The 27,631-nt window shown below is 49.6% G+C and overlaps 1 protein-coding gene across 16 annotated transcripts in view; it reads left to right on the top strand.

Annotated features, from left to right (window-relative positions):
• The window catches only part of LOC124129069, a 56,527-nt gene that overhangs the window by 19,927 nt on the left and 8,969 nt on the right, over positions 1-27,631 (top strand). For 4 of the 16 annotated variants that reach the window (XM_048382829.1, XM_048382834.1, XM_048382838.1 and 1 more), the window contains 3 exons: positions 12,840-13,394; positions 15,081-15,635; positions 17,232-17,786. In XM_048382829.1, coding sequence (XP_048238786.1) covers positions 12,840-13,394; positions 15,081-15,635; positions 17,232-17,786 — 1,665 coding nt within the window. The remainder of the gene's footprint in view (positions 1-12,839; positions 13,395-15,080; positions 15,636-17,231; positions 17,787-27,631) is intronic. The other 12 variants (XM_048382832.1, XM_048382836.1, XM_048382833.1 and 9 more) reach the window with 12 other exon arrangements.

Raw genomic sequence — 27,631 nt, 5'->3', positions numbered from 1 at the left:
CCGCCGTGTTCACTGTAGTGTGTCTGGCGTCCCCCGCCGTGTTCACTATAGTGTGCCCATCATGCTTGGCGTCCCACGCCGTGTTCACTATAGCGTGCTTGGCGTCCCCTGCCGTGTTCACTATAGCGTGCCCATCATGCTTGGCGTACCCCGCCGTGTTCACTATAGTGTGCCCATCATGCCTGGCGTCCCCTGCCGTGTTCACTATAGCGTGCCCTTCATGCTTGGCGTCCCCCGACGTGTTCACTATAGTGTGTCCATCATGCCTGGCGTCCCCCGCCGTGTTCACAATAGTGTGCCTGGCGTCCCCTGCCGTGTTCACTATAGTGTGTCCATCATGCCTGGCGTCCCCTGAAGTGTTCACTATAGTGTGTCCATCATGCCTGGCGTCCCCTGCCGTGTTCACTATAGTGTGCCTGGCGTCCCCCGTCGTGTTCACTATAGTGTGTCCATCATGCCTGGCGTCCCCTGCCGTGTTCACTATAGTGTGCCTGGCGTCCCCCGTCGTGTTCACTATAGTGTGCCTGGATCCCCCGTCGTGTTCACTATAGTGTGTCCATCATGCCTGGCGTCCCCTGCCGTGTTCACTATAGTGTGCATGGCGTCCCCCGCCGCGTTCACTATAGCGTGCCCATCATGCCTGGCGTCCCCTGGCGTCCCCTGCCGTGTTCACTACAGTGTGCCCATCATGCCTGGCGTCCACCGCCGTGTTCACTATAGCGTGCCCATCATGCCTGGCGTCCCCCGCAGTGTTCACTATAGTGTGCCCTGCCGTGTTCACTATATTGTGCCTGGCGTCCCCCGCCGTGTTCACTATAGCGTGCCCATCATGCCTGGCGTCCCCCGCCGCGTTCACTATAGTGTGCCCTGCCGTGTTCACTATAGCGTGCCCATCATGCCTGGCGTCCCCCGCCGTGTTCACTATAGCGTGCCCTTCATGCCTGGCGTCCCCCGCCGTGTTCACTATAGCGTGCCCATCATGCCTGGCGCCCCCTGCCGTGTTCACTATAACGTGTCCATCATGCCTGGCGTCCCCTGCCGTGTTCACCATAGCGTACCCATCATGCCTGGCGTCCCCTGCCGTGTTCACTATAGTGTGCCCATCATGCCTGGCGTCCCCTGTCGTGTTCACCATGGCGTACCCATCATGCCTGGCGTCCACCGCCGTGTTCACTATAGTGTGCCCATCATGCCTGGCGTCCCCCGCCGTGTTCACTATAGTGTGTCCATCATGCCTGGCGTCCCCTGCCGTGTTCACTATAGTGTGCCTGTCGTCCCCTGCCGTGTTCACTATAGTGTGTCCATCATGCCTGGCGTCCCCCGCCGTGTTCACTATAGCGTGCCCATCATGCCTGGCGTCCCCCGCCGTGTTCACTATAGTGCGCCCATCATGCCTGGCGTCCCCTGCCGTGTTCACTATAGCGTGCCCATCATGCCTGGCGTCCCCTGCCGTGTTCACTATAGCGTGCCCATCATGCCTGGCGTCCGAACCCGTGTTCACTATAGCGTGCCCATCATGCCTGGCGTCCGAACCCGTGTTCACTATAGCGTGCCCATCATGCCTGGCGTCCTCTGCCGTGTTCACTGTAGTGTGTCCATCATGCTTGGCGTCCCCTGCCGTGTTCACTATAGTGTGCCCATCATGCCTGGCGTCCCCTGCCGTGTTCACTATAGTGTGCCCATCATGCCTGGCGTCCCCTGCCGTGTTCACTATAGTGTGCCCATCATGCCTGGCGTCCCCCGCCGTGTTCACTATAGTGTGCCCATCATGCCTGGCGTCCCCTGCCGTGTTCACTTTATTTGTCCATCATGCCTGGCGTCCCCCGCCGTGTTCACTATAGTGTGTCCATCATGCCTGGCGTCCCCCGCCGTGTTCACCATAGTGTGCCCATCATGCCTGGCGTCCCCCGCCGTGTTCACTATAGCGTGCCCATCATGCCTGGCGTCCCCCGCCGTGTTCACTATAGTGTGTCCATCACGCCTGGCGTCCCCCGCCGTGTTCACTGTAGTGTGTCTGGCGTCCCCCGCCGTGTTCACTATAGTGTGCCCATCATGCTTGGCGTCCCACGCCGTGTTCACTATAGCGTGCTTGGCGTCCCCTGCCGTGTTCACTATAGCGTGCCCATCATGCATAGTGTACCCCGCCGTGTTCACTATAGTGTGCCCATCATGCCTGGCGTCCCCTGCCGTGTTCACTATAGCGTGCCCTTCATGCTTGGCGTCCCCCGACGTGTTCACTATAGTGTGTCCATCATGCCTGGCGTCCCCCGCCGTGTTCACAATAGTGTGCCTGGCGTCCCCTGCCGTGTTCACTATAGTGTGTCCATCATGCCTGGCGTCCCCTGAAGTGTTCACTATAGTGTGTCCATCATGCCTGGCGTCCCCTGCCGTGTTCACTATAGTGTGCCTGGCGTCCCCCGTCGTGTTCACTATAGTGTGTCCATCATGCCTGGCGTCCCCTGCCGTGTTCACTATAGTGTGCCTGGCGTCCCCCGTCGTGTTCACTATAGTGTGCCTGGATCCCCCGTCGTGTTCACTATAGTGTGTCCATCATGCCTGGCGTCCCCTGCCGTGTTCACTATAGTGTGCATGGCGTCCCCCGCCGCGTTCACTATAGCGTGCCCATCATGCCTGGCGTCCCCTGGCGTCCCCTGCCGTGTTCACTACAGTGTGCCCATCATGCCTGGCGTCCACCGCCGTGTTCACTATAGCGTGCCCATCATGCCTGGCGTCCCCCGCAGTGTTCACTATAGTGTGCCCTGCCGTGTTCACTATATTGTGCCTGGCGTCCCCCGCCGTGTTCACTATAGCGTGCCCATCATGCCTGGCGTCCCCCGCCGTGTTCACTATAGTGTGCCCTGCCGTGTTCACTATAGCGTGCCCATCATGCCTGGCGTCCCCCGCCGTGTTCACTATAGCGTGCCCATCATGCCTGGCGTCCCCCGCCGTGTTCACTATAGCGTGCCCATCATGCCTGGCGTCCCCTGCCGTGTTCACTATAACGTGTCCATCATGCCTGGCGTCCCCTGCCGTGTTCACCATAGCGTACCCATCATGCCTGGCGTCCCCTGCCGTGTTCACTATAGTGTGCCCATCATGCCTGGCGTCCCCTGTCGTGTTCACCATGGCGTACCCATCATGCCTGGCGTCCACCGCCGTGTTCACTATAGTGTGCCCATCATGCCTGGCGTCCCCCGCCGTGTTCACTATAGTGTGTCCATCATGCCTGGCGTCCCCTGCCGTGTTCACTATAGTGTGCCTGTCGTCCCCTGCCGTGTTCACTATAGTGTGTCCATCATGCCTGGCGTCCCCCGCCGTGTTCACTATAGCGTGCCCATCATGCCTGGCGTCCCCCGCCGTGTTCACTATAGCGTGCCCATCATGCCTGGCGTCCCCTGCCGTGTTCACTATAGCGTGTCCATCATGCCTGGCGTCCCCTGCCGTGTTCACCATAGCGTACCCATCATGCCTGGCGTCCCCTGCCGTGTTCAGTATAGTGTGCCCATCATGCCTGGCGTCCCCTGTCGTGTTCACCATGGCGTACCCATCATGCCTGGCGTCCACCGCCGTGTTCACTATAGTGTGCCCATCATGCCTGGCGTCCCCCGCCGTGTTCACTATAGTGTGTCCATCATGCCTGGCGTCCCCTGCCGTGTTCACTATAGTGTGCCTGTCGTCCCCTGCCGTGTTCACTATAGTGTGTCCATCATGCCTGGCGTCCCCTGCTGTGTTCACCATAGTGTGCCAATCATGCCTGGCGTCCCCTGCCGTGTTCACTATAGTGTGCCCTTCATGCCTGGCGTCCCCCGCCGTGTTCACTATAGTGTGTCCATCATGCCTGGCGTCCCCTGCCGTGTTCACTATAGCGTGCCCATCATGCTTGGCGTCCCCCGCCGTGTTCACTACAGTGTGCCCATCATGCCTGGCATCCACCGCCGTGTTCACTATAGTGTGCCTGGCGTCCCCCGCCGTGTTCACTATAGTGTGTCCATCATGCCTGGCGTCCCCTGTCGTGTTCACTATAGTGTGCCCATCATGCCTGGCTTCCCCCGCCGTGTTCACTACAGGGTGCTAATCATGCCTGGCGTCCCCTGCCGTGTTCACTATAGCGTGCCCATCATGCCTGGCGTAATGTAACAGTAGGGACACTGTCATGTAACAGTAGGGACACAGTAATGTAACAGTAGGGACACTGTGATGTAACAGTAGGGACACAGTAATGTAACAGTAGGGACACAGTAATGTAACAGTAGGGACACTGTGATGTAACAGTAGGGACACTGTCATGTAACAGTAGGGACACAGTAATGTAACAGTAGGGACACTGTGATGTAACAGTAGGGACACAGTAATGTAACAGTAGGGACACTGTAGTGTAACAGTAGGGACACTGTAATGTAACAGTAAGGACACTGTCATGTAACAGTAGGGACACTGTGATGTAACAGTAGGGACACTGTCATGTAACAGTAGGGACACAGTAATGTAACAGTAGGGACACTGTCATGTAACAGTAAGAACACTGTCATGTAACAGTAGGGACACTGTCATGTAACAGTAGGGACACTGTCATGTAACAGTAGGGAGACTGTCATGTAACAGTAGGAACACTGTGATGTAACAGTAGGAACACTGTGATGTAACAGTAGGGACACTGTAATGTAACAGTAGGAACAATGTCATGTAACAGTAGGAACACTGTGATGTAACAGTAGGAACACTGTCATGTAACAGTAGGGACACTGTCATGTAACAGTAGGAACAATGTCATGTAACAGTAGGAACACTGTGATGTAACAGTAGGAACAATGTCATGTAACAGTAGGAACACTGTGATGTAACAGTAGGGACACTGTGATGTAACAGTAGGAACACTGTGATGTAACAGTAGGGACACTGTCATGTAACAGTAGGGACACTGTGATGTAACAGTAGGAACACTGTGATGTAACAGTAGGGACACTGTGATGTAACAGTAGGAACACTGTGATGTAACAGTAGGAACACTGTGATGTAACAGTAGGGACACTGTGATGTAACAGTAGGAACACTGTGATGTAACAGTAGGAACACTGTGATGTAACAGTAGGGACACTGTGATGTAACAGTAGGAACACTGTGATGTAACAGTAGGGACACTGTCATGTAACAGTAGGGACACTGTGATGTAACAGTAGGAACACTGTGATGTAACAGTAGGGACACTGTGATGTAACAGTAGGAACACTGTGATGTAACAGTAGGAACACTGTGATGTAACAGTAGGGACACTGTGATGTAACAGTAGGAACACTGTGATGTAACAGTAGGAACACTGTGATGTAACAGTAGGGACACTGTGATGTAACAGTAGGAACACTGTGATGTAACAGTAGGGACACTGTCATGTAACAGTAGGAACACTGTGATGTAACAGTAGGAACACTGTGATGTAACAGTAGGAACACTGTGATGTAACAGTAGGAACACTGTGATGTAACAGTAGGAACACTGTCATGTAACAGTAGGAACACTGTCATGTAACAGTAGGAACACTGTGATGTAACAGTAGGAACACTGTGATGTAACAGTAGGGACACTGTGATGTAACAGTAGGAACACTGTGATGTAACAGTAGGGACACTGTGATGTAACAGTAGGAACACTGTGATGTAACAGTAGGAACACTGTGATGTAACAGTAGGAACACTGTGATGTAACAGTAGGGACACTGTGATGTAACAGTAGGAACACTGTGATGTAACAGTAGGGACACTGTGATGTAACAGTAGGAACACTGTGATGTAACAGTAGGAACACTGTGATGTAACAGTAGGAACACTGTAATGTAACAGTAGGGACACTGTGATGTAACAGTAGGAACACTGTCATGTAACAGTAGGAACACTGTCATGTAACAGTAGGAACACTGTGATGTAACAGTAGGAACACTGTGATGTAACAGTAGGGACACTGTGATGTAACAGTAGGAACACTGTGATGTAACAGTAGGGACACTGTGATGTAACAGTAGGAACACTGTGATGTAACAGTAGGAACACTGTGATGTAACAGTAGGAACACTGTGATGTAACAGTAGGGACACTGTGATGTAACAGTAGGAACACTGTGATGTAACAGTAGGGACACTGTGATGTAACAGTAGGAACACTGTGATGTAACAGTAGGAACACTGTGATGTAACAGTAGGAACACTGTAATGTAACAGTAGGGACACTGTGATGTAACAGTAGGGAGACTGTCATGTAACAGTAGGGACACTGTGATGTAACAGTAGGGACACTGTGATGTAACAGTAGGAACACTGTGATGTAACAGTAGGAACACTGTGATGTAACAGTAGGAACACTGTGATGTAACAGTAGGGACACTGTGATGTAACAGTAGGGACACTGTGATGTAACAGTAGGGACACTGTGATGTAACAGTAGGAACACTGTGATGTAACAGTAGGAACACTGTGATGTAACAGTAGGAACACTGTGATGTAACAGTAGGGACACTGTGATGTAACAGTAGGAACACTGTCATGTAACAGTAGGAACACTGTGATGTAACAGTAGGAACACTGTGATGTAACAGTAGGGACACTGTGATGTAACAGTAGGAACACTGTGATGTAAGAGTAGGAACACTGTGATGTAACAGTAGGAACACTGTGATGTAACAGTAGGGACACTGTGATGTAACAGTAGGAACACTGTGATGTAACAGTAGGGACACTGTGATGTAACAGTAGGAACACTGTGATGTAACAGTAGGAACACTGTGATGTAACAGTAGGAACACTGTAATGTAACAGTAGGGACACTGTGATGTAACAGTAGGGAGACTGTCATGTAACAGTAGGGACACTGTGATGTAACAGTAGGGACACTGTGATGTAACAGTAGGAACACTGTGATGTAACAGTAGGAACACTGTGATGTAACAGTAGGAACACTGTGATGTAACAGTAGGAACACTGTGATGTAACAGTAGGGACACTGTGATGTAACAGTAGGGACACTGTCATGTAACAGTAGGGACACTGTGATGTAACAGTAGGAACACTGTGATGTAACAGTAGGAACACTGTCATGTAACAGTAGGAACACTGTAATGTAACAGTAGGAACACTGTAATGTAACAGTAGGAACACTGTGATGTAACAGTAGGAACACTGTCATGTAACAGTAGGAACACTGTGATGTAACAGTAGGGACACTGTGATGTAACAGTAGGAACACTGTGATGTAACAGTAGGAACACTGTGATGTAACAGTAGGAACACTGTGATGTAACAGTAGGGACACTGTGATGTAACAGTAGGAACACTGTGATGTAACAGTAGGAACACTGTGATGTAACAGTAGGAACACTGTGATGTAACAGTAGGAACACTGTGATGTAACAGTAGGGACACTGTGATGTAACAGTAGGAACACTGTCATGTAACAGTAGGAACACTGTGATGTAACAGTAGGAACACTGTGATGTAACAGTAGGAACACTGTGATGTAACAGTAGGAACACTGTGATGTAACAGTAGGAACACTGTGATGTAACAGTAGGAACACTGTGATGTAACAGTAGGGACACTGTCATGTAACAGTAGGAACACTGTCATGTAACAGTAGGAACACTGTGATGTAACAGTAGGAACACTGTGATGTAACAGTAGGGACACTGTGATGTAACAGTAGGAACACTGTCATGTAACAGTAGGAACACTGTCATGTAACAGTAGGAACACTGTGATGTAACAGTAGGAACACTGTGATGTAACAGTAGGGACACTGTCATGTAACAGTAGGAACACTGTCATGTAACAGTAGGGACACTGTGATGTAACAGTAGGAACAATGTCATGTAACAGTAGGAACACTGTGATGTAACAGTAGGAACACTGTGATGTAACAGTAGGAACACTGTGATGTAACAGTAGGGACACTGTAATGTAACAGTAGGGACACTGTGATGTAACAGTAGGGACACTGTCATGTAACAGTAGGAACACTGTCATGTAACAGTAGGAACACTGTGATGTAACAGTAGGAACACTGTGATGTAACAGTAGGGACACTGTCATGTAACAGTAGGAACACTGTGATGTAACAGTAGGGACACTGTGATGTAACAGTAGGAACACTGTGATGTAACAGTAGGAACAATGTCATGTAACAGTAGGAACACTGTAATGTAACAGTAGGAACACTGTGATGTAACAGTAGGGACACTGTGATGTAACAGTAGGGACACTGTGATGTAACAGTAGGAACAATGTCATGTAACAGTAGGAACACTGTGATGTAACAGTAGGGACACTGTCATGTAACAGTAGGAACACTGTCATGTAACAGTAGGAACACTGTGATGTAACAGTAGGAACACTGTGATGTAACAGTAGGGACACTGTGATGTAACAGTAGGGACACTGTCATGTAACAGTAGGGACACTGTGATGTAACAGTAGGAACACTGTGATGTAACAGTAGGGACACTGTCATGTAACAGTAAGGACACAGTAATGTAACAGTAGGGACACTGTCATGTAACAGTAAGGACACTGTCATGTAACAGTAGGGACACTGTAATGTAACAGTAGGGACACTGTGATGTAACAGTAGGGACACTGTGATGTAACAGTAGGGACACTGTGAAGTAACAGTAGGGACACTGTCATGTAACAGTAGGGACACTGCAATGTAACAGTAGGGACACTGTAATGTAACAGAAGGGACACAGTAATGTAACAGTAGGGACACTGTCATGTAACAGTAAGGACACTGTCATGTAACAGTAGGGACACTGTAATGTAACATTAGGGACACTGTGATGTAACAGTAGGGACACTGTGATGTAACAGTAGGGACACTGTGATGTAACAGTAGGGACACTGTAATGTAACAGTAGGGACACTGTAATGTAACAGTAGGGACACTGTGATGTAACAGTAGGGACACTGTAATGTAACAGAAGGGACACAGTAATGTAACAGTAGGGACACTGTAATGTAACAGTAGGGACACTGTCATGTAACAGTAGGAACACTGTCATGTAACAGTAGGGACACTGTAATGTAACAGAAGGGACACAGTAATGTAACAGTAGGGACACTGTAATGTAACAGTAAGGACACTGTAATGTAACAGTAAGGACACTGTGATGTAACAGTAGGAACACAGTAATGTAACAGTAAGGACACTGTCATGTAACAGTAGGGACACTGTGATGTAACAGTAAGGACACTGTCATGTAACAGTAGGGACACTGTCATGTAACAGTAGGACACTGTAATGTAACAGTAGGGACACTGTAATGTAACAGTAAGGACACTGTGATGTAACAGTAGGGACACTGTAATGTAACAGTAAGGACACTGTCATGTAACAGAAGGGACACTGTAATGTAACAGTAGGGACACAGAAATGTAACAGTAAGGACACTGTCATGTAACAGTAAGGACACTGTCATGTAACAGTAGGGACACTGTGATGTAACAGTAGGGACACAGTAATGTAACAGTAAGGACACTGTCATGTAACAGTAAGGACACAGTAATGTAACAGTAGGGACACAGTAATGTAACAGTAAGGACACTGTCGTGTAACAGTAAGGACACTGTCATGTAACAGTAGGGACACTGTGATGTAATAGTAAGGACACTGTAATGTAACAGTAAGGACACTGTGATGTAACAGTAAGGACACTGTCATGTAGCAGTAGGGACACTGTCATGTAACAGTAGGGACACTGTCATGTAACAGTAGGGACACTGTAATGTAACAGTAGGGACACTGTCATGTAACAGTAGGGACACTGTAATGTAACAGTAAGGACACTGTCATGTAACAGTAGGGACACTGTGATGTAACGGTCGGGACACTGTCATGTAACAGTAAGGACTCTGTAATGTAACAGTAGGGACACCGTCATGTAACAGTAGGGACACTGTCATGTAACAGTAAGGACACCGTCATGTAACAGTAGGGACACTGTCATGTAACAGTAGGGACACTGTGATGTAACAGTAGGGACACTGTGATGTAACAGTAGGAACACTGTAATGTAACAGTAGGGAGACTGTCATGTAACAGTAGGGACACTGAAATGTAACAGTAGGAACACTGTCATGTAACAGTAGTGACACTGTCATGTAACAGTAGTGACACTGTCATGTAACAGTAGGGACACTGTAATGTAACAGTAGGAACACTGTCATGTAACAGTAGGAACACTGTCATGTAACAGTAGGGACACTGTCATGTAACAGTAGGGAGACTGTCATGTAACAGTAGGAACACTGTCATGTAACAGTAGGAACACTGTCATGTAACAGTAGGAACACTGTCATGTAACAGTAGGGACACTGTTATGTAACAGTAGGAACACTGTCATGTAACAGTAGGAACACTGTAATGTAACAGTAGGGACACTGTCATGTAACAGTAAGGACACTGTCATGTAACAGTAGGGACACTGTAATGTAACAGTAGGGACACTGTCATGTAGCATGTTTTAAATATGAAGTTATATACATAAACAAGAAACGTTATTTATGCAATTTGCTGTAATTTTGAAGAACAATTTAAAAATCCTTACTGTTACACTTACTGTCGCTACTGAAGGTCATGTTACAAAAGGTCATGTTACTAAAGGTCATGTTACAAAAGGTCATGTAACAAACAGTCATGTTACAAAGGGCAAGTTGTTCATGTCGTACACTCACAGTAGGGACATTTTGAAAATATTTTCACAAACTCAAAAGGTCATGAAACCTACCTGTATTTTACTTGCACTTAATACCCTTATAATGCAGTTAACAGATTCTGATTTACTCCCATAATGTGCTCAAAAAGGTTAGAAAGATCAACTCCGCTGGCTGCCAAGTGAATGTAACTTTTCTATACGACTGTAGTGTGCTCAACAGGGCAACATGTCAACTCCTGTTTCTGCCCTTGTTGTCAATGTACAAGGTATCTCATGACTCATTGTTTCTGCCCTTGTTGTCAATGTACAAGGTATCTCATGACTCATTGTTTGTACCCTTGTCGTCAATGTACAAGGTATCTCATGACTCATTGTTTCTGCCCTTGTCGTCAATGTACAAGGTATCTCATGACTCATTGTTTCTGCCCTTGTCGTCAATGTACATGGTATCACATGGCTCATTGTTTCTGCCCTTGTTGTCAATGTACAAGGTATCTCATGACTCATTGTTTCTGCCCTTGTCGTCAATGTACATGGTATCTCATGACTCATTGTTTCTGCCCTTGTTGTCAATGTACAAGGTATCTCATGACTCATTGTTTCTGCCCTTGTCGTCAATGTACATGGTATCACATGGCTCATTGTTTCTGCCCTTGTCGTCAATGTACAAGGTATCACATGGCTCATTGTTTGTACCTTTGTCGTCAATGTACAAGGTATCTCATGGCTCATTGTTTCTGCCCTTGTTGTCAATGTACAAGGTATCACATGGCTCATTGTTTGTACCTTTGTTGTCAATGTACAAGGTATCTCATGACTCATTGTTTCTGCCCTTGTCGTCAATGCACAAGGTATCTCATGACTCATTGTTTGTACCCTTGTCGTCAATGTACAAGGTATCTCATGGCTCATTGTTTCTGCCCTTGTTGTCAATGTACATGGTATCACATGGCTCATTGTTTCTGCCCTTGTTGTCAATGTACAAGGTATCTCATGACTCATTGTTTCTGCCCTTGTCGTCAATGTACAAGGTATCTCATGACTCATTGTTTCTGCCCTTGTCGTCAATGTACATGGTATCTCATGACTCATTGTTTCTGCCCTTGTGGTCAATGTACAAGGTATCTCATGACTCATTGTTTCTGCCCTTGTCGTCAATGTACATGGTATCTCATGACTCATTGTTTCTGCCCTTGTCGTCAATGTACATGGTATCTCATGACTCATTGTTTCTACCCTTGTCGTCAATGTACATGGTATCTCATGGCTCATTGTTTCTGCCCTTGTTGTCAATGTACAAGGTATCTCATGACTCATTGTTTCTGCCCTTGTCGTCAATGTACATGGTATCTCATGACTCATTGTTTCTGCCCTTGTCGTCAATGTACAAGGTATCTCATGGCTCATTGTTTCTGCCCTTGTCGTCAATGTACAAGGTATCTCATGACTCATTGTTTCTGCCCTTGTCGTCAATGTACAAGGTATCTCATGACTCATTGTTTGTACCCTTGTCGTCAATGTACAGGGTATCTCATGACTCATTGTTTCTGCCCTTGTTGTCAATGTACAAGGTATCTCATGACTCATTGTTTCTGCCCTTGTCGTCAATGTACAAGGTATCTCATGACTCATTGTTTCTGCCCTTGTCGTCAATGTACATGGTATCTCATGACTCATTGTTTCTGCCCTTGTCGTCAATGTACATGGTATCTCATGACTCATTGTTTCTGCCCTTGTCGTCAATGTACAAGGTATCTCATGACTCATTGTTTCTGCCCTTGTCGTCAATGTACAAGGTATCTCATGACTCATTGTTTCTGCCCTTGTCGTCAATGTACAAGGTATCTCATGACTCATTGTTTCTGCCCTTGTCGTCAATGTACATGGTATCTCATGACTCATTGTTTCTACCCTTGTCGTCAATGTACAAGGTATCTCATGACTCATTGTTTCTGCCCTTGTCGTCAATGTACATGGTATCTCATGACTCATTGTTTCTGCCCTTGTCGTCTATGTACAAGGTATCTCATGGCTCATTGTTTCTGCCCTTGTCGTCAATGTACAAGGTATCACATGGCTCATTGTTTGTACCCTTGTCGTCAGAGTACATGGTATCTCATTACTTGGATAACTTGGATATGTTTCAGCTCACCCGGTGTCCCCCCATATGGAAACCGGGGATCTGACCACTGTGCCACCCCGGGGGGCACACAAAAAAGAGGCACGGAAGGTCAGCTTTGATGACGACAAGGAGGCACCAGATATCCCAGCCCGGAGAAGGACATCGTCAGGACAAGCGCGGGACTTGAGGACATCGTCAGGACAAGCGCAGGACTTGAGGACATCGTCAGGACAAGCGCAGGACTTGAGGACATCGTCAGGACAAGCGCGGGACTTGAGGACATCGTCAGGACAAGCGCGGGACTTGAGGACATCGTCAGGACAAGTGCGGGATTTGAGGACATCGTCAGGACAAGCGCGGGACTTGAGGACATCGTCAGGACAAGCGCGGGACTTGAGGACATCGTCAGGACAAGTGCGGGATTTGAGGACATCTGTTGGGGAAGGACAGGAGGACAGCGCTGTCACAAACGGCGTACATCGGACGCGGTCCATCGACTATATAACCCGGGGGACGCCGTCGACGGAGTCAGATGCAGGGGATTGCGCAGAGGGGGTCGTGTTGAGACGCGCATCATCTCGTAAGTAGGAAAAGACATGAACTCTTGGTTACATCTACTTTCACAGGTTGCGGGGGGCCAGCTCTGCCCCAGAATGCCAGATGCACATGCACAGGACACAGGACACAAACACAGGCAACAGGCACAGGGCACAGGCACAGGACACAGGCACAGGGCACATGACACAGACACATGACACAGACACAGGACACAGGCACAGGACACATGACATAGACACAGGACACAGACACAGGACACAGACACAGGACACAGACACAGGACACGGAACACAGGACACGGAACACAGGCACAGGGCACAGGGCACATGACACAGACACAGGACACAGGACACAGGACACAGACACATGACACAGGACACAGACACAGACACCCTTGTCGTCAATGTACAAGGTATCTCATGGCTCATTGTTTCTGCCCTTGTTGTCAATGTACATGGTATCACATGGCTCATTGTTTCTGCCCTTGTTGTCAATGTACAAGGTATCTCATGACTCATTGTTTCTGCCCTTGTCGTCAATGTACAAGGTATCTCATGACTCATTGTTTCTGCCCTTGTCGTCAATGTACATGGTATCTCATGACTCATTGTTTCTGCCCTTGTGGTCAATGTACAAGGTATCTCATGACTCATTGTTTCTGCCCTTGTCGTCAATGTACATGGTATCTCATGACTCATTGTTTCTGCCCTTGTCGTCAATGTACATGGTATCTCATGACTCATTGTTTCTACCCTTGTCGTCAATGTACATGGTATCTCATGGCTCATTGTTTCTGCCCTTGTTGTCAATGTACAAGGTATCTCATGACTCATTGTTTCTGCCCTTGTCGTCAATGTACATGGTATCTCATGACTCATTGTTTCTGCCCTTGTCGTCAATGTACATGGTATCTCATGACTCATTGTTTCTGCCCTTGTCGTCAATGTACAAGGTATCTCATGGCTCATTGTTTCTGCCCTTGTCGTCAATGTACAAGGTATCTCATGACTCATTGTTTCTGCCCTTGTCGTCAATGTACAAGGTATCTCATGACTCATTGTTTGTACCCTTGTCGTCAATGTACAGGGTATCTCATGACTCATTGTTTCTGCCCTTGTTGTCAATGTACAAGGTATCTCATGACTCATTGTTTCTGCCCTTGTCGTCAATGTACAAGGTATCTCATGACTCATTGTTTCTGCCCTTGTCGTCAATGTACATGGTATCTCATGACTCATTGTTTCTGCCCTTGTCGTCAATGTACATGGTATCTCATGACTCATTGTTTCTGCCCTTGTCGTCAATGTACAAGGTATCTCATGACTCATTGTTTCTGCCCTTGTCGTCAATGTACAAGGTATCTCATGACTCATTGTTTCTGCCCTTGTCGTCAATGTACAAGGTATCTCATGACTCATTGTTTCTGCCCTTGTCGTCAATGTACATGGTATCTCATGACTCATTGTTTCTACCCTTGTCGTCAATGTACAAGGTATCTCATGACTCATTGTTTCTGCCCTTGTCGTCAATGTACATGGTATCTCATGACTCATTGTTTCTGCCCTTGTCGTCTATGTACAAGGTATCTCATGGCTCATTGTTTCTGCCCTTGTCGTCAATGTACAAGGTATCACATGGCTCATTGTTTGTACCCTTGTCGTCAGAGTACATGGTATCTCATTACTTGGATAACTTGGATATGTTTCAGCTCACCCGGTGTCCCCCCATATGGAAACCGGGGATCTGACCACTGTGCCACCCCGGGGGGCACACAAAAAAGAGGCACGGAAGGTCAGCTTTGATGACGACAAGGAGGCACCAGATATCCCAGCCCGGAGAAGGACATCGTCAGGACAAGCGCGGGACTTGAGGACATCGTCAGGACAAGCGCAGGACTTGAGGACATCGTCAGGACAAGCGCAGGACTTGAGGACATCGTCAGGACAAGCGCGGGACTTGAGGACATCGTCAGGACAAGCGCGGGACTTGAGGACATCGTCAGGACAAGTGCGGGATTTGAGGACATCGTCAGGACAAGCGCGGGACTTGAGGACATCGTCAGGACAAGCGCGGGACTTGAGGACATCGTCAGGACAAGTGCGGGATTTGAGGACATCTGTTGGGGAAGGACAGGAGGACAGCGCTGTCACAAACGGCGTACATCGGACGCGGTCCATCGACTATATAACCCGGGGGACGCCGTCGACGGAGTCAGATGCAGGGGATTGCGCAGAGGGGGTCGTGTTGAGACGCGCATCATCTCGTAAGTAGGAAAAGACATGAACTCTTGGTTACATCTACTTTCACAGGTTGCGGGGGGCCAGCTCTGCCCCAGAATGCCAGATGCACATGCACAGGACACAGGACACAAACACAGGCAACAGGCACAGGGCACAGGCACAGGACACAGGCACAGGGCACATGACACAGACACATGACACAGACACAGGACACAGGCACAGGACACATGACATAGACACAGGACACAGACACAGGACACAGACACAGGACACAGACACAGGACACGGAACACAGGACACGGAACACAGGCACAGGGCACAGGGCACATGACACAGACACAGGACACAGGACACAGGACACAGACACATGACACAGGACACAGACACAGACACCCTTGTCGTCAATGTACAAGGTATCTCATGGCTCATTGTTTCTGCCCTTGTTGTCAATGTACATGGTATCACATGGCTCATTGTTTCTGCCCTTGTTGTCAATGTACAAGGTATCTCATGACTCATTGTTTCTGCCCTTGTCGTCAATGTACAAGGTATCTCATGACTCATTGTTTCTGCCCTTGTCGTCAATGTACATGGTATCTCATGACTCATTGTTTCTGCCCTTGTGGTCAATGTACAAGGTATCTCATGACTCATTGTTTCTGCCCTTGTCGTCAATGTACATGGTATCTCATGACTCATTGTTTCTGCCCTTGTCGTCAATGTACATGGTATCTCATGACTCATTGTTTCTACCCTTGTCGTCAATGTACATGGTATCTCATGGCTCATTGTTTCTGCCCTTGTTGTCAATGTACAAGGTATCTCATGACTCATTGTTTCTGCCCTTGTCGTCAATGTACATGGTATCTCATGACTCATTGTTTCTGCCCTTGTCGTCAATGTACAAGGTATCTCATGGCTCATTGTTTCTGCCCTTGTCGTCAATGTACAAGGTATCTCATGACTCATTGTTTCTGCCCTTGTCGTCAATGTACAAGGTATCTCATGACTCATTGTTTGTACCCTTGTCGTCAATGTACAGGGTATCTCATGACTCATTGTTTCTGCCCTTGTTGTCAATGTACAAGGTATCTCATGACTCATTGTTTCTGCCCTTGTCGTCAATGTACAAGGTATCTCATGACTCATTGTTTCTGCCCTTGTCGTCAATGTACATGGTATCTCATGACTCATTGTTTCTGCCCTTGTCGTCAATGTACATGGTATCTCATGACTCATTGTTTCTACCCTTGTCGTCAATGTACAAGGTATCTCATGACTCATTGTTTCTGCCCTTGTCGTCAATGTACAAGGTATCTCATGACTCATTGTTTCTGCCCTTGTCGTCAATGTACATGGTATCTCATGACTCATTGTTTCTACCCTTGTCGTCAATGTACAAGGTATCTCATGACTCATTGTTTCTGCCCTTGTCGTCAATGTACATGGTATCTCATGACTCATTGTTTCTGCCCTTGTCGTCAATGTACAAGGTATCTCATGGCTCATTGTTTCTGCCCTTGTCGTCAATGTACAAGGTATCACATGGCTCATTGTTTGTACCCTTGTCGTCAGAGTACATGGTATCTCATTACTTGGATAACTTGGATATGTTTCAGCTCACCCGGTGTCCCCCCATATGGAAACCGGGGATCTGACCGCTGTGCCACCCCGGGGGGCACACAAAAAAGAGGCACGGAAGGTCAGCTTTGATGACGACAAGGAGGCACCAGATATCCCAGCCCGGAGAAGGACATCGTCAGGACAAGCGCGGGACTTGAGGACATCGTCAGGACAAGCGCAGGACTTGAGGACATCGTCAGGACAAGCGCAGGACTTGAGGACATCGTCAGGACAAGCGCGGGACTTGAGGACATCGTCAGGACAAGCGCGGGACTTGAGGACATCGTCAGGACAAGTGCGGGATTTGAGGACATCGTCAGGACAAGCGCGGGACTTGAGGACATCGTCAGGACAAGCGCGGGACTTGAGGACATCGTCAGGACAAGTGCGGGATTTGAGGACATCTGTTGGGGAAGGACAGGAGGACAGCGCTGTCACAAACGGCGTACATCGGACGCGGTCCATCGACTATATAACCCGGGGGACGCCGTCGACGGAGTCAGATGCAGGGGATTGCGCAGAGGGGGTCGTGTTGAGACGCGCATCATCTCGTAAGTAGGAAAAGACATGAACTCTTGGTTACATCTACTTTCACAGGTTGCGGGGGGCCAGCTCTGCCCCAGAATGCCAGATGCACATGCACAGGACACAGGACACAAACACAGGCAACAGGCACAGGGCACAGGCACAGGACACAGGCACAGGGCACATGACACAGACACATGACACAGACACAGGACACAGGCACAGGACACATAACATAGACACAGGACACAGACACAGGACACAGACACAGGACACAGACACAGGACACAGACACAGGACACGGAACACAGGACACGGAACACAGGACACGGAACACAGGCACAGGGCACATGACACAGACACAGGACACAGACACAGGACACAGGACACAGACACATGACACAGGACACAGACACAGGACACAGACACAGGGCACATGACACAGACAGAGGACACAGAACACAGACACAGGGCACATGACACAGACACATGACACAGACACAGGACACAGGACACATGACACAGACACAGGACACAGGACACATGCAGATGACACAGGCACAGGACACAGGCACAGGGGACAGGGCACAGGTCACAGGCACAGGACACATGCACATGACACATGACACAGGCACAGGACACAGGACACAGGGACAGGACACAGACACAGGACACAGGCACAGGACATAGACACAGGACACAGGACACAGACACAGGACACATGCACAGGCACAGACACAGGACACATGACACATGCACAGGACAGAGGGGTTCGTGTTGAGATGCGCATCATCTCGTAAGTAGGAAAAGACATGAACTCTTGGTTACATCTACTTTCACAGGTTGCGGGGGGCCAGCTCTGCCCCAGAATGCCATATGCACATGCACAGGACACAGGACATAAACACAGGACACAGGCACAGGACACATGTACAGGACACAGGCACAGGGCACATGACGCAGACACATGACACAGGACACAAACACAGGACACAGGCACAGGACACAAACACATGACACAGACACAGGACACAGGCACAGGGCACATGACACAGACACAGGACGGATACACATGACACAGACACATGACACAGACACAGGACACAGACACAGGACACAGACACAGGACACAGACACAGGACACAGACACAGGACACAGACACAGGACACAGACACAGGACACAGACAGAGGACACAGGACACAGACACGGAACACAGACACAGGGCACATGACACAGACACAGGACACAGGACACAGACACAGGACACAGACACAGGGCACATGACACAGACAGAGGACACAGGACACAGACACAAGGCACATGACACAGACACATGACACAGACACAGATACAGGACACAGGGCACAGGACACAGACACAGGACACAGGACACAGGACACATGCAGATGACACAGACACAGGACACAGGCACAGGGGACAGGTCACAGGCACAGGACACATGCACAGGACACATGACACAGGCACATGACACAGACACAGGACACAGGCACAGGACACAGACACAGGACACATGCACAGGACACAGGCACAGGACACAGGCACAGGACACAGGCACAGGACACATGACACAGGCACATGACACAGACACAGGACACAGGCACAGGACACAGACACAGGACACAGGACACAGGACACAGGCACAGGACACATGACACATGCACAGGACAGAGGGGTTCGTGTTGAGATGCGCATCATCTCGTAAGTAGGAAAAGACATGAACTCTTGGTTACATCTACTTTCACAGGTTGCGGGGGTCCAGCTCTGCCCCAGAATGCCATATGCACATGCACAGGACACAGGACACAAACGCAGGACACAGGCACAGGACACATGCACAGGACACAGGCACAGGGCACATGACACAGACACATGACACAGGACACAAACACAGGACACAGGCACAGGACACAAACACATGACACAGGACACAAACACAGGACACAGGCACAGGGCACAAACACATGACACAGACACAGACACAGGACACAGGCACAGGGCACAAACACATGACACAGACACAGGACACAAACACAGGACACAGGCACAGGGCACAAACACATGACACAGACACAGGACACAGACACAGGACACAGACACAGGACACAGGCACAGGGCACAGGCACAGGACACAGACACAGGGCACAGGCACAGGACACATGACATAGACACAAACACAGACACAGGACACAGTCACAGGACACAGACACAGGACACAGGCACAGGGCACATGACACAGGACACATGACTCAGACACAGACACAGGCACAGGGCACATAACACAGACACATGACACAGGACACAAACACAGGACACAGGCACAGGACACAAACACATGACACAGACACAGGACACAGGACACAAACACAGGACACAGGCACAGGGCACTAACACATGACACAGACACAGGACACAGACACAGGACACAGGCACAGGGCACATGCACAGGACACAGACACAGGGCACAGGCACAGGACACATGACATAGACACAAACACAGACACAGGACACAGTCACAGGGCACATGACACAGACACAGGCCACAGACACAGGACACAGACACAGGACACAGGCACAGGGTACATACACAGGACACAGACACATGACAGACACAGGACACAGGCACAGGGCACATGACACAGACACAGGACACAGACAGGGCACATGACACATGACACATACACATGACACAGACACAGGACACAGACACAGGGCACATGACACAGACAGAGGACACAGGACACGGGCACAGGGCACATGACACAGACACATGACACAGACACATGACACAGACACAGGACACAGGCACAGGACACATGACATAGACACAGGACACAGACACAGGACACAGACACAGGACACAGACACAGGACACAGACACAGGACACGGAAAACAGGACACGGAACACAGGCACAGGGCACAGGGCACATGACACAGACACAGGACACAGGACACAGGACACAGACACATGACACAGGACACAGACACAGGACACAGACACAGGGCACATGACACAGACAGAGGACACAGAACACAGACACAGGGCACATGACACAGACACATGACACAGACACAGGACACAGGACACATGACACAGACACAGGACACAGGACACATGACACAGACACAGGACACAGGACACATGCAGATGACACAGGCACAGGACACAGGCACAGGGGACAGGGCACAGGTCACAGGCACAGGACACATGCACATGACATATGACACATGACACAGGCACAGGACACAGGACACAGGGACAGGACACAGACACAGGACACAGGCACAGGACATAGACACAGGACACAGGACACAGACACAGGACACATGCACAGGCACAGACACAGGACACATGACACATGCACAGGACAGAGGGGTTCGTGTTGAGATGCGCATCATCTCGTAAGTAGGAAAAGACATGAACTCTTGGTTACATCTACTTTCACAGGTTGCGGGGGGCCAGCTCTGCCCCAGAATGCCATATGCACAGGACACAGGACATAAACACAGGACACAGGCACAGGACACATGTACAGGACACAGGCACAGGGCACATGACGCAGACACATGACACAGGACACAAACACAGGACACAGGCACGGGACACAAACACATGACACAGACACAGGACACAGGCACAGGGCACATGACACAGACACAGGACGCATACACATGACACAGACACAGGACACAGACACAGGACACAGACACAGGACACAGACACACGACAAAGACACAGGACACAGACTCAGGACACAGACACAGGACACAGACACAGGACACAGACACAGGACACAGACACATGACACAGACAGAGGACACAGGACACAGACACGGAACACAGACACAGGGCACATGACACAGACACAGGACACATGACACAGACACAGGACACAGACACATGACACATGACACAGACACAGGACACAGACACAGGGCACATGACACAGACAGAGGACACAGGACACAGACACAAGGCACATGACACAGACACATGACACAGACACATGACACAGACACATGACACCGACACAGATACAGGTCACAGGCACAGGACACATGCACAGGACACATGACACAGGCACATGACACAGACACAAGACACAGGCACAGGACACAGACACAGGACACATGCACAGGACATAGACACAGGACACAGGACACAGGACACAGGCACAGGACACATGACACATGCACAGGACAGAGGGGTTCGTGTTGAGATGCGCATCATCTCGTAAGTAGGAAAAGACATGAACTCTTGGTTACATCTACTTTCACAGGTTGCGGGGGTCCAGCTCTGCCCCAGAATGCCATATGCACATGCACAGGACACAGGACACAAACGCAGGACACAGGCACAGGACACATGCACAGGACACAGGCACAGGGCACATGACACAGACACATGACACAGGACACAAACACAGGACACAGGCACAGGACACAGGCACAGGACACAAACACATGACACAGGACACAAACACAGGACACAGGCACAGGGCACAAACACATGACACAGACACAGACACAGGACACAGGCACAGGGCACAGGGCACAAACACATGACACAGACACAGGACACAAACACAGGACACAGGCACAGGGCACAAACACATGACACAGACACAGGACACAGACACAGGACACAGGCACAGGGCACATGCACAGGACACAGACACAGGGCACAGGCACAGGACACATGACACAGGACACATGACACAGACACAGACACAGGCACAGGGCACATGACACAGACACATGACACAGGACACAAACACAGGACACAGGCACAGGACACAAACACATGACACAGACACAGGACACAGGACACAAACACAGGACACAGGCACAGGGCACAAACACATGACACAGACACAGGACACAGGCACAGGGCACATGCACAGGACACAGACACAGGGCACAGGCACAGGACACATGACATAGACACAAACACAGACACAGGACACAGTCACAGGGCACATGACACAGACACAGGCCACAGACACAGGACACAGACACAGGACACAGGCACAGGGTACATACACAGGACACAGACACATGACAGACACAGGACACAGGCACAGGGCACATGACACAGACACAGGACACAGACAGGGCACATGACACATGACACATACACATGACACAGACACAGGACACAGACACAGGGCACATGACACAGACAGAGGACACAGGACACAGACACAAGGCACATGACACAGACACATGACACAGACACATGACACAGACACATGACACAGACACAGGACACAGGCACAGGACACATGACATAGACACAGGACACAGACACAGGACACAGACACAGGACACAGACACAGGACACGGAACACAGGAAACGGAACACAGGCACAGGGCACAGGGCACATGACACAGACACAGGACACAGGACACAGACACATGACACATGACACAGGACACAGGACACAGACACAGGACACAGACACAGGGCACATGACACAGACAGAGGACACAGAACACAGACACAGGGCACATGACACAGACACATGACACAGACACAGGACAGAGGACACATGACACAGACACAGGACACAGGACACATGCAGATGACACAGGCACAGGACACAGGCACAGGGGACAGGGCACAGGTCACAGGCACAGGACACATGCACATGACACATGACACAGGCACAGGACACAGGACACAGGGACAGGACACAGACACAGGACACAGGCACAGGACATAGACACAGGACACAGGACACAGACACAGGACACATGCACAGGCACAGACACAGGACACATGACACATGCACAGGACAGAGGGGTTCGTGTTGAGATGCGCATCATCTCGTAAGTAGGAAAAGACATGAACTCTTGGTTACATCTACTTTCACAGGTTACGGGGGGCCAGCTCTGCCCCAGAATGCCATATGCACATGCACAGGACACAGGACATAAACACAGGACACAGGCACAGGACACATGTACAGGACACAGGCACAGGGCACATGACGCAGACACATGTCACAGGACACAAACACAGGACACAGGCACAGGACACAAACACATGACACAGACACAGGACACAGACACAGGACACAGGCACAGGGCACATGACACAGACACAGGACGCATACACATGACACAGACACAGGACACAGACACAGGACACAGACACACGACACAGACACACGACACAGAAACAGGACACAGACACAGGACACAGACACAGGACACAGACACAGGACACAGACACATGACACAGACAGAGGACACAGGACACAGACACGGAACACAGACACAGGGCACATGACACAGACACAGGACACATGACACAGACACAGGACACAGACACATGACACATGACACAGACACAGGACACAGACACAGGGCACATGACACAGACAGAGGACACAGGACACAGACACAAGGCACATGACACAGACACATGACACAGACACATGACACAGACACAGATACAGGACACAGGACACAGGACACAGACACAGGACACAGGACACATGCAGATGACACAGGCACAGGACACAGGCACAGGGGACAGGTCACAGGTCACCGGCACAGGACACATGCACAGGACACATGACACAGGCACATGACACAGACACAGGACACAGGACAGACACAGGACACATGCACAGGACATAGACACAGGACACAGGACACAGGACACAGGCACAGGACACATGACACATGCACAGGACAGAGGGGTTCGTGTTGAGATGCGCATCATCTCGTAAGTAGGAAAAGACATGAACTCTTGGTTACATCTACTTTCACAGGTTGCGGGGGTCCAGCTCTGCCCCAGAATGCCATATGCACATGCACAGGACACAGGACACAAACGCAGGACACAGGCACAGGACACATGCACAGGACACAGGCACAGGGCACATGACACAGACACATGACACAGGACACAAACACAGGACACAGGCACAGGACACAAACACATGACACAGGACACAAACACAGGACACAGGCACAGGGCACAAACACATGACACAGACACAGGACACAGACACAGGACACAGGCACAGGGCACAAACACATGACACAGACACAGGACACAGACACAGGACACAGGCACAGGGCACAAACACATGACACAGACACAGGACACAGACACAGGACACAGGCACAGGGCACAGTCACAGGACACAGACACAGGGCACAGGCACAGGCACAGGACACATGACATAGACACAAACACAGACACAGGACACAGTCACAGGACACAGACACAGGACACAGGCACAGGGCACATGACACAGGACACATGACACAGAACACAGACACAGACACAGGCACAGGGCACATGACACAGACACATGACACAAACACAGGACACAGGACACAGGACACAAACACAGGACACAGGCACAGGGCACAAACACATGACACAGACACAGGACACAGGCACAGGGCACATGCACAGGACACAGACACAGGGCACAGGCACAGGACACATGACATAGACACAAACACAGACACAGGACACAGTCACAGGGCACATGACACAGACACAGGCCACAGACACAGGGCACAGACACAGGACACAGACACAGGGTACATACACAGGACACAGACACATGACAGACACAGGACACAGGCACAGGGCACATGACACAGACACAGGACACAGACAGGGCACATGACACAGGGCACATGACACAGACAGAGGACACAGGACACAGACACAAGGCACATGACACAGACACATGACACAGACACATGACACAGACACAGATACAGGACACAGGACACAGGACACAGACACAGGACACAGGACACATGCAGATGACACAGGCACAGGACACAGGCACAGGGGACAGGTCACAGGTCACCGGCACAGGACACAGGCACAGGACACATGACACAGGCACATGACACAGACACATGACACAGGCACAGGACACATGCACAGGACATAGACACAGGACTCAGGGCACATGACACAGACACAGGACACAGACACAGGACACAGGACACATGGCACAGACACAGGACACATGACACATGACACATGACACAGACACAGGACACAGACACATGACACAGACACAGGACACAGACACAGGACACAGACACAGGCACAGGACACATACACAGGACACAGACACAGGGCACATGACACAGACACAGGACACAGACACAGGGCACATGACACAGACACATGACACAGGACACATGCAGATGACACAGGCACAGGACACAGGCACAGGGGACAGGGCACAGGTCACAGGTACAGGACACATGCACAGGACACATGCAGATGACACAGACACAGGACACAGGCACAGGACACAGGACACAGGCACAGAACACAGGCACATGACACAGTCACAGGACACGGACACAGGACACAGGCACAGGACACAGGCACAGGACACAGACACATGACACATGACACATGCACAGAACACAGGCATATGACACAGGTACAGGACACAGGCACAGGACACAGGCACAGGACACAGGACACAGGCACAGGATACATGCACAGGATACAGGCACAGGACACAGTCACAGGGCACGGGCACAGGACACATGCACAGGACACATGCAGGTGACACAGGCCTAGGTCACAGGTCACAGACACAGGGGACAGGGCACAGGACACATCTGCATGACACAGGCACAGGACACAGGACACAGGCACATGACACAGGCACAGGACACAGGCAGGACACAGACACAGGACACATGCACAGGACACAGGCAAAGGACACATCTATAGGACACAGGCACAGGACACAGGACACAGACACTAGTGACAGGGCACATCCACATGCCACAGACAGAGGCACAGGACACAGACATAGGACGCAGGCTCCTGACACAGACACAGGACGCAGGCTCATGACACAGACATAGGACGCAGGCTCATGACACAGACATAGGACGCAGGCTCATGACACAGACATAGGACGCAGGCTCATGACACAGACATAGGACGCAGGCTCATGACACAGACATAGGACGCAGGCTCCTGACACAGACACAGGACGCAGGCTCCTGACACAGACATAGGACGCAGGCTCATGACACAGACATAGGACGCAGGCTCCTGACACAGACATAGGACACAGGGTATAGATACAGATACAGGGTATAGATACAGGGTATAGATATAGATACAGGGTATAGATACAGATACAGGGTATAGATATAGATACAGGGTATAGATATAGATACAGGGTATAGATACAGATACAGGGTATAGATATAGATACAGGGTATAGATACAGATACAGGGTATAGATACAGATACAGGGTATAGATATAGATACAGGGTATAGATATAGATACAGGATATAGATATAGATACAGGGTATAGATACAGATACAGGGTATAGATACAGATATAGGGTATAGATATAGATACAGGGTATAGATACAGATACAGGGTATAAATATAGATACAGGGTATAGATATAGATACAGGGTATAGATACAGATACAGGGTATAGATATAGATACAGGATATAGATATAGATACAGGGTATAGATACAGATACAGGGTATAGATACAGATATAGGGTATAGATATAGATACAGGGTATAGATATATATGCAGGGTACAGATACAGGGTATAGATACAGATACAGGGTATAGATACAGGGTATAGATACAGATATAGGGTATAGATACAGATACAGGGTATAGATACAGATACAGGGTATAGATACAGATACAGGGTATGGATACAGGGTATAGATATAGATACAGGGTATAGATACAGATACAGGATATAGATATAGATACAGGATATAGATATAGATACAGGGTATAGATACAGATACAGGGTATAGATACAGATATAGGGTATAGATATAGATACAGGGT

Source organism: Haliotis rufescens, unplaced genomic scaffold, assembly GCF_023055435.1.
Source record: "Haliotis rufescens isolate VD_foot unplaced genomic scaffold, xgHalRufe1.0.p SCAF_41, whole genome shotgun sequence".
NCBI lineage: Eukaryota > Metazoa > Mollusca > Gastropoda > Lepetellida > Haliotidae > Haliotis > Haliotis rufescens.
Note: the sequence above shows the minus strand (reverse complement) of the source record. Positions and strands in the feature narration are given on the sequence as shown.